Source organism: Anneissia japonica, unplaced genomic scaffold (assembly GCF_011630105.1).
Source record: "Anneissia japonica isolate Jap-2015-1 unplaced genomic scaffold, ASM1163010v1 scaffold2392_len1475705_cov187, whole genome shotgun sequence".
Taxonomy (NCBI): Eukaryota; Metazoa; Echinodermata; class Crinoidea; order Comatulida; family Comatulidae; genus Anneissia; species Anneissia japonica.
The window spans coordinates 53,324-63,719 of record NW_022751777.1 but is presented as its reverse complement, the minus strand read 5'-3'; the positions used below and the strand labels follow the sequence as shown (position 1 = coordinate 63,719).

Sequence of the window (10,396 nt, the reverse complement as noted above, 5' to 3'; positions counted from 1 at the left end):
TTATATCTGTAATTCTTATTTTTGTTTATATAACCAGACTACTTATTTTCTTATTTGGCATATTATTTTTTTTTTCTTTTCGTCATCGCATTATTAATAATGATTTATTATTCATTTTAAATGGTCATATCCTAAAGTTTGCTTTTAAACTTATTTTGGCCACCATCCCACATACTTAAGAAAGTACAATACATACTCCAAGTATTGAAATGCACGCCATCGTGTTGGGATTCAATATTTCGACATTTATTATGTCATCATCAGGAAAATTAACATAATCAATTAATTATGTCATCACGATGGCCTGCATTTCAATACTTGGAGTATGTACCATGTTATCTTATCTGAGATTAATCAGTGGATCTTTCGATCCACATACTCGTTGTACTCTTTTAAATAATTATTTATTTATTCATTTAACTGTATATTATGAACACTTTGATATGTATGTGGAAAATATCAATAAACAAACAAACAAACAAAACGCGACAAATTGTAAACTTGACCTAAATTACACAACAAAATTAGGCCCATAAACTATCATTGAGTGCCCTAATGGCAGAAGGATACAAATATGCTGTGGATTCAGCGGTTGTTGTGGTGTGGGCTCTATAACGTTGCCCATTCATGACTGACTGACCCGGTTGCCCCTACATCAAAATTCTAAAACTTTCATCCAAAACTTTGTTTAGATTGGTTTTTATCTAGTGATTTTAAATTTAGATCATAAGAAATATTGCTTTGGTACACACCGCAGAATTCACAACCTGTAATAAGCATATGTCGTCTTCATTCAACATCACACTCGCTTGCTATATATAGCTTTGAGTTTCTTGCAACAGACCATTTTGTTCTCAGGAATATAACTAGAAGTCTGTTATAGGCCTACAAATTAATGACAATTATTACATTAGATAATGCCTACCATGTGTCGATCACAAACTTGCAAGAGTCTCAAGCCCTTTGAAACAAATTCTCGTACGAACGTAGTAGGCCCAGAATACATTGGAAAACCCCAAACTATTTTAAGATAGGCTAAATTTTATCCAGAAAGTAAATTAGTATTATAGCTATACCGAACAAAAGCATACCGTAGTAATAATCCTGACTAGGCTAGCAACAGGGGTCATCCATAATTTTCAACGAAAAAAGATGAAAATGATGATCTCAAATGACAAAAAATATTGTGTACTCTTTCAGAGGGAGAGAGAGAGAGAGAGAGAGGGAGAGAGAGAGAGAGAGAGAGAGAGAGAGAGAGAGAGAGAGAGGGAGGGGGGGGGGTCAAAGAAAATAGTATGTTTTGTACTCTTACGAAAATTATGAAAATAACGAATGATTGAAGATCATTCACGATTCAAGATTGAATTTATTGTCACATATAAAAATATTTCTGTGCTCATACACAACATAACAATTTAACATACACATCACGATAATATTACACAAAATAGACCTACCACCAAAAACTTAACTAAACAATAGAAATGACCCATAACATAGCCTACCAAAGCAATTAGTTTACCGTACTGTGCACCTACAGAATTTTAATGAGCGGTTTTTCTTTTTTTTTTAAATGCTGATTGATTGACTAATAGAATTTATTAAAGCATAATATTTACATAAATAAAAAATAGGAAACAAACGATAAAAGAGAAATCAGAGATAGATACCAAGGATCAGGGGTGGCGCCAGGATTTGCCCGACGGAGGTTGAATACCCTTACAGGAGCAAAGTGGGCGTGGTCGGGCGGGTTAAAACTTTTTCAAAATGGTGATTTCAAAAGCTTATTTAATCGATTTTAGAGTCTATTAATATGTGGAAAATACATATATATTTTTTCTCGCCCCTCGAAAAAGCCTCCCTCGAATAGAGTAAACGCCCCCTCAAAAACCCTTCTCAACAATAAACACCCAGGACTGTTTATTCGAATAAATACGGTTATTTGGTAGATGTGATTATATTAATATTCACTGTTCAATACTGATGGACCGTCACGGTGATGTGCTGCTTTTGAATTGTTTCCAAATAAATATTACAGTATTATCAGAGTGATACTGGCACTCGACTTGGCATTCTAGGTTTGACTGGACTAGACTTGGCTATGTCGCCCTCTGTTATATGCATTCATTCATATTTTGCTGTAGCATATTGTACTCATATTTCAATCATAGAGGTATGATTCAATATAACGGCCTATAAAACAAACTCATTATCAAAAGACAGTAGGCCTAAATAAAAGAATGCTAACTTGTAAGATTACAATACATTTCAATGCTTGGAATAGGACTATGTATTGTACTTTCTTATCTGAGATTAATCAGTGGACCTTTCGGTTTTTGTAAAATTACTGTACTTCACAACTATTTACCAAAAATTACAGCAAAATAAAATTATATTAGGCGGATTTTGATTGGGTGGATTTATGATTGGCTGATACAGTCACACACCAACGACTTTAAAGTCATAGCTCACACCTAGTGTGATGCATGACTCTTTTCCTGATTGTTGGTTTGTTAGGCTACGCTGGTAGTGGTAGAGGAGGTAAAACGAAACAATACCAATAGACTGAAAACACGCCATTCGGAAGCTATTAGTTCGTAAGTGGAATCATATGGTGTTCAGCATACTCGGACTACAGAGAAAAAAAAATGACTGCAACGTAAGTAGATCACTCGTACAGTATACGATTTAGTACGACGACATATGACATAATAGAGAAATACTATATCCATGTATATTGAAAACTTATCTAACACCGGTACTATCTTAATAAAGAACTATATTAAGTGTCAAATAGACGAAACAAAATTGGCAATGCTGTAGCATCTGTGATCCGTTATTTTCCTGCAGTGGGGTATTAATGGCGAATCTCGGGCCAGGGGACGAGCATCGCTCGCCGTTACTTCTTAAGAAGATGATACAAATTCTCCTGTATAAATGTTCACTGTTTCATTTACCATTTCAATTTCAATTTGACTGTGCGTGGTCCGTTTCGAGCTATAGTCGGTTGCCATGAGATTCACACCCCCTGTGCAGATCTAAGAATTCAATTTCAATTGCCAATAGACGGCATGATACGGTATTGAGTTTCAATAATAATACGTAGGCCTTGTCACAAACATCGTATGGTTATGTGTCATCACAGACCATGTTATAGTAAATCTTTAATAGTGGGAATTTTGAATCCAGAGATATCGGGCCTTCTGTAAATAATTATCGAGAGGGCTTTTCAATATCGCTGTGAGCTGTTACGCGCGCTTCCGTAGTGTTAGGCCTTCAAGGAAGTATAGTCTATAAGGTCGGAGCTTAAAGCTTAACTAATAATAAAGGTCGTGCAGATAACAACGAAGATCTAAAATTCTTTCTTTACAAATCCATTGAAATGAAGCTTCCGCTTTTGTTCGCATTACAGCCTTGCCCTCTGACCTGTGATCCATTAAACAATAGATTACGTTTTATTACATTCTGGACCAAATTCCTAGGGGTCATTCAATTTTTATGTAACACATTTTTTGGCAAATATTGACACCCCCCCCCCCCGTAACACTCTGTAACACTTTTCCAAACCCCTCTAAATGTTATGTCAAGGGGAGGGGGGAGGGGGGCGGACGCATTATTGCGCCCCCCCCCCCCCCATACAGTTGAGGCAGAAAATATAGAGGGCACTACTTAAGGACAGTTAGGTGATTATGAACATGATTGAGTTCCCCCTCGCGAAAGCAGTGTTCATCACTGCTTGTGGAATCTGCAGCGTCGAATCTGGTTATTTGAGAATTGTATAGATAATAGCATCATGTAGCAATTATTCTGAACTATGTAAACATTTAGATATGCTCGGACACTGTATTAAGACAATTCTATGTATTGTTTTAATATTGATCTCTCACGAACATTTCATTCATATTCAATATGAATACGAAGTAGGCCTAATAGGCATAATTGAATGTAGCAAGCAGATTATTATAAACATTCATTTGACTATGACGTACTGTTTATTAAAGACTGACTGACAGAATAACAAAAACCTTAAATACCTAATTAAAATTTGAATAGCTCAATTAAAACGATCAAACAGATGGAAGTAAAAAATATAGCCTAGTCTTCATTGATTTACAGACATTTCTACAAAAAATCCTTATACAGCAAAGTATACACTCATTCCATTTTATTTATTATTTCCAGGAAATAAAATACAGAAAAACAAAAACACATGCCTGAGGAGAATCTAAAGTAGGCTGAATTTCGAAGGGCTCAAAGGCTTATGTCTGTTAACTGACAGGGATTTTTTTTTCTCATTAAAATTCTTAATTGTAAATTGACGGTAATAAACACCTCTGTCCGAAGCACCCGTAATTATTGTCTCCGAGGATTTACCGTTGATCCTTCAGGTATATATCTCTATGTATGTTGAACCTCGGAAAACGAATTCCATGTAAACATTTTACGTGACATTAAAGAGAATAAACTTGAACACGAACTTGAACTAGAGAATCAGTAGGCCTACTACTAGGCCTATAAATTATAGGGGGAATATAATTGCTACAACACGACGTCTAGGCCTATATACTAACTAATAGCCAGAATAAATATTCCTGAATATTGCTGTGCTTAGTAGTCCTACTTTCAAAGTCCTGCTGTACGTAAACTGTTTCAAGTCTTTGGGATTATATTACAACATTCTTGACTACCAATAAATGCCTATTTTAGCGTATACGCCGTAGATTTCACTCACGCATAATAAGCACGTAGGCCTACACGACACACCACTGAATACCTCTTTCGCGATGGCGAAGTCTATCAAGCATATTCATATATTCAGTTCACTTAGCTGACCTAAAATAGCGCCCTCTATAATTTCTGCATTAACTGTGCGGGGAAAAAAATAATGCGTGCAGAATATGAAAATATGAAAAATGTCCAAAAGAAATGAAAAGAAAAAGGTTTTCCCCTTTTTGGTCCGACTTGTAGTAACACGTAGCCTACACATGGAGCTTGCCTGTCCGACGCAGTGGTATTAGAGTCAACTTACCCCCGCTTTCACCATGAATTTGCCAAGAGGGTACACTTGAACCGTTCAAGTAATAGTATTTCAACTTATGAGACAGCGATTAAAATCTCTGTTTCGTGTTTGGTCCAATATAACCTCATAAATCACTATGGCAAAGTTTAGACTAATTTACCGTCGATGTCGTCACTAATTTTCATTTTGTCACATCCTGTCATCATTAATTCGTAAATACATTTTTAATAATCTGTTTCCTCAATGATAAAAATTATCGAGATTTGGTTCCTTGTATATTACAGGTTATTATAACCCCTGTTGTATTCTTGCTTTCATCCGTTTTAAAAATAATCATGTAAATCTAAGCATATTCCAATAGTGAGTTTCTTTTTGTCTCTATTAAATCGAGACCCCTTACCTCTAAATCAAGACGATTTTTTTTTTCAAAGTACCACTGCCCACTTATTACAAACACAATGTTTGAAATTATTCTGAATTTATTTTCATATTTGCCATAGAGCTTCCATGGAACATAATATAGCCAGCGCCCCTGACAAGCCAATTAGTAGTTAGATCTGCGCATGCCTTCATCAAGGTCAATACACATAACAGCATAGTTTTATGTCGATTGAACTTAGATACGAGCATGCGCTGTTGTAACTACAAATTGGCTAATTACCATCAACCTTTCTTGAACTGGCCTTTTCAGAAACCTACAGAAAAACCCTTTTTTCTGTGACCTGCAGGTGTAGGAACTGTATTTAATTCCTTGAAATTTGTAAACTTTCTCTTTCATGATTCAACAATTTCTAAACACTACACAAATCAAATAGGCCCCTCACATAAATATTAACCTTCTATTCAATTCATTCGAACCCTGAGACCGCCTCTGATTTTTAGGTCACAAAAGTGCTCTCACATTGGAGGGTGAATGATTAAATGTACTCTTATACGGAGGGAACAATGAACCTTTAAATATGTATAGGCCCTATGTTTTAATAGAATACATTTTCCCATTGTACGGTACTACGTATAATTTAACAATAAAATTATTAAGCACTTAGAAAACCTCATTATTAATCAAACATATTTTCTCTCAACAGTAAGGACAAGGCAGGCGTGCTCGCAGTGAGAGAAAAACTTGGCCTTAAAGATGTTGATTTTCAGCAGCAATCAGTTGTTTTGCCTGTAAGCTTTTTTTTTAACATGAAAGCACAACACACACACACACACACACGCGATAGCGTATACGCGCATGTGAGTGTTACTGGCCCTGTTCTGATTGATTATAGTCCTATTTTACCAAAAATAAATAGCAGAAGATAGAGCAGTTCGCGATATAGTGGAACGCCCCATGAGGGCGTCCATGAGAGCAATTTTCTTTCATCCGAGTGGCGGCGCTATATCTTTGATTGGTTGGATAACTCTCTCATTCGTTTGTTTTCCTTATTTTCTTCACTCCATGAAATATTTTTTTTTCCATTCTAGGGAGGGCGGACGTTCCATCAAATTTAATGCAAACCACGCGAAGAACTCATTCTTCTGCTATTTATGTTCTTTGAATATACCTTTGATAGAAACTACAGGAAAGTTCAGTATCATTATACTTTTGTTTACAAAACTTAAAAACAAAAACTTAAAAACAAATGTCTTACGCACCTTTGCAGTGTGTAGCAATTGATATAAGAATTAATGGTAACAATAATGGTAACAATTACTATTATAATTTATTTACAATTTTAACGCGATGAATGTGTTTTGATTTAGGGAGATGAAGGTGTACACATAAACCCAATGATAAAAGGTCCAGAGGATCTCATGACGCATTATTACGAAGATGTCCGAACACTTTACGATGCGTTCCAACGCGGCATTCGGATCTCAGGTTTGGAATTGCAAAGGCCTACATTCGTAGTCTTCGTATCTTTAATTTCAATTGAACATTCTGTAGTATATTCTTTGATACGCCGAGTATTGGCGTATCATTAGTAGCTTGAACTCATTTTAAAATATTTATTTCATGTCCCAGTTGCCTATTATGTCATAGCTTATATCTTATAACTCTATAACACATCAATGTCCTTATATAATAATACTACTACTATTATTAAAATTAACATTGCTCAAGAATAAGATAAGAGTAAATGCTGGTTTGTTTTTCCGACCTAGTGTGAAAAATGAATACTGTAGTCCTATGGAAATATTCGCTTTAATACATGTAAATATACAGTTATTAGGGAAATTTCGCAAACTTCGATAACGAATACGTCAACTTAACAATACATAGGCCTATATCCGAGCTGAATATTGATCGTTGATTTATGTAAAAGGTATGGATGGCATATCTTGTGACAGATATACTACTGTATGGGATGGATTTACTGACAAAAAAAATGAACCGTAGGCCTATTCGTTATCGTTCTCGTAAGCTTGCGAGACCTCCCTATCATAAAAAAGAAGATAGGCCTTATGCCTAGCCTAATGGCAGGTCTGGGCCTATATGGACATTCTTTTTGTGAATAATGGTGCAAATGATTCATGATACGATCTGAATTTTTAGGCGACGGACAGTGCCTCGGCTGGCGGGAGTCCGGAAAGCCTTACACATTCATGAAGTACAGTGAGGTAGGCCTATATAATATTTATGTTGGTATATTCTGTATTTTGTTGACCAGAGGCGTGGTCTACTCCGTAAATCTACATATAGGCCTACTTATAGGCATATGTATTATTTGAATAAGAGTAAAATAGTACACTTTTGGAGGGGTGGATCTATATTATGTAAAGGCGAATATAGAGAAAACTGGGTAGGGGCCATGCGACGTTTGAAATATCAATAGGGGGTGTGATCGGGGTGGTGCAAGAGATTTTGTTTAGAAACGGTAACCATAGACACTGGTACATATAATTAAATCTTAGAAGGTATAGCCTACTTACTAACGCCAGGATTGAGTGATCTTCCATTCATCAAAAGGATTACAAAACAGCAGGGACAGATCCAGAGGAACGGGGGTCCATTGGGCATACTGGCATCATAAACATTGTGCAGGATTAAATTTCTTTTTAATATTTCTCAGGTGTTTGAGAGATCAAAGAACTTTGGCGCTGGATTAATCGCAAATGGATGCGAACCAAACTCAGACACATTTATCGGTATCTACTCGTCTAACTGTGTAGAAGTAAGTGTAATCCTTCTGAATATTTAATACGGTAATACTACTACTACTAATAATAATAGGCCTAATCATGGTGGTGTGGTGATGGTGATGACGGATGATGATGGTGATAACAATAACAATAATAATAATAATTAATAATAATAATAATAATAATAATAATAATAATAATAATAATATCAGTCCTATAAACAGTATATAATATTTTATCGTTATTTCATATTATTTTTATTATTATTATTATTATTATTATTATTATTATTATTATTATATAAATTATCCATATTTTGGTGCTCGTGCATATAAGCTTGCAAATATGGATAATTTTTCATTATGATGACATAATTAATGTCGAAATATTGAATACCTTTGCTTTTCCGCATCTAAAAATTACTTCAGTCATCACTGATGTTTACAAATGAATGGTCACAAAAAATCCAACTAATGTATAATGAATAAATGGTCACAACACTTAGATGTGTATAAGAGACAGATTATTATCTTATTAATAATGATCGTTTGTCTTCCTACAATAGTGGATCTGTACTGAACAAGCGTGCAACGCCTACTCTATGGTTATAGTGCCATTGTATGATACGCTGGGTCCGGAGGCCTGTAAATTCATCATCAATCAAGGTACAGGCAGACACGTCTAGTAAAATAATACCAAAGAATGTATTAATAGTATCTCGCACTCAATTAAAATGGTACCTGCACAATTCATGCTGATGGTTTAGTTATGTACACATCTGTAGTAATGTTACTATGGTTTATGACTCAATACAAAAGATTGTAAATATTGTAAATAATGTATCGTATAATATTAATAATGCATGATCAGAATACCGAAATTTTATAGCTTTTATTTCTTAACGAAGCATAGTTGTTTGGTTGCATCTTCAGATGACAGTTATTCGATCGTTATTTTGTTTAATTTTATTGATTATGTTTTGTTGTGTGTGAATTCTGTTTGGAGAGTCACTTGATTGTTTTTATAAATGTTTCAACAATCCTAGGATAGCAGGCTTCCAATTTCTTGTTTGTATTATTTATGTTCATCCGAAAATGACTAACGATAACCACCTTTCTATTAAATCTGACAAACTAATTTACTCTTCTGAAAAAATACAGGAATTAGACCTATGAAAAATAACACATTGGACATAGTATTATTAGTTGTGGGTAACATAAAGCTTATAACAAAAAATCAAGATGCTATGTAAAATTATGGGCATTGAGCACTTAGTGGGAGTGGTTGGAGCGGCGGTTGCGTTTCAGTGGTTCACTTACTGGGGAAGAAAAAAGGCGGCGTGGAAACGAACTGGCCGCACTACCACACACAATGCCGAGGCTTAGTACGTTGGGCTAACAGCTCATTCCCCCCACGTTCAGTATCATGAATACGGGACTACCTTTACCTTATTGAGCGCTAAAAAAAACAAAAAACAATCGGATGTAGTGACGTAGCTAGTGGTTGCGTCAAATCGCGTAATTGCTCGTGTGAACAAAAGCTTAATTCCTGCCTACTGCTATATCACAGTAAAGTTCGAGATACTTCTACAAACAGTGTGTACAGTAAGTGTGAAATTTGAAAACACGAATTTGTACGTAGGCTACTAATTAGTCTGAGTTTAGATAATTTTGGTACATACGGAAAATTCTTATTGACATACCCATACATATTTTTAGCTAATATCAAGGTAACCGTTTGTGACAAAGAAGAAAGATGCAGGAAACTATTGGAGCAAGCGTCCGAGATGGAGTCACTTAAATACATTATTGTCGTACAAGACGTAAGCGAAGAGGTTAAAGAGACCGCTAAGAAGCTGAACGTTAGCATCCTCAGCTTTGCAGACGTTGAGGTAGGTGGTGCATCTGAAAAATGACTATCCAATGCAGGACACTATTCATTTTAACATAATATTTAATAAAATTATATAAGCAAACGGATTCAGGAGCAGAGCATCACGCCTTCCGTGATACTGTGTTCAAAATGCTTGGTGGTCCTTATTCATTATTATTAATTAAATTGGTGTACAGTGTTAGGGTCCTACGATAAAAAAAAACTCATTATACGTAAATAATATAAGAGTGTGTATTGTGTAATGTTATCTCGTTTGTTTATCCGTTGCTTTAAATTGTTTTACAGAAAACAGGAAAAGAAACTTCAAAAGATGTCGTGGTAAGTTGCTAACTATATATATACTGTCTCTTATAC

The 10,396-nt window shown here is 35.2% G+C and overlaps 2 protein-coding genes across 2 annotated transcripts in view; one reads left to right on the top strand and one right to left on the bottom strand.

Moving 5' to 3' along the window:
- Positions 1-5,130, bottom strand: part of LOC117121848 — a 20,876-nt gene extending 15,746 nt beyond the window's left edge. The window contains exon 1 of the mRNA XM_033267232.1: positions 5,030-5,130. The gene's annotated coding sequence lies outside the window, so the exon portion shown is untranslated. The remainder of the gene's footprint in view (positions 1-5,029) is intronic.
- The window catches only part of LOC117121835 (long-chain-fatty-acid--CoA ligase 6-like), a 15,808-nt gene continuing 7,866 nt past the window's right edge, over positions 2,455-10,396 (top strand). The window contains exons 1-8 of the mRNA XM_033267208.1: positions 2,455-2,659; positions 6,106-6,190; positions 6,770-6,887; positions 7,563-7,627; positions 8,080-8,181; positions 8,715-8,814; positions 9,868-10,040; positions 10,328-10,360. Of these exons, the coding sequence (XP_033123099.1) occupies positions 2,649-2,659; positions 6,106-6,190; positions 6,770-6,887; positions 7,563-7,627; positions 8,080-8,181; positions 8,715-8,814; positions 9,868-10,040; positions 10,328-10,360 (687 nt within the window). The 5' untranslated portion in view covers positions 2,455-2,648. The remainder of the gene's footprint in view (positions 2,660-6,105; positions 6,191-6,769; positions 6,888-7,562; positions 7,628-8,079; positions 8,182-8,714; positions 8,815-9,867; positions 10,041-10,327; positions 10,361-10,396) is intronic.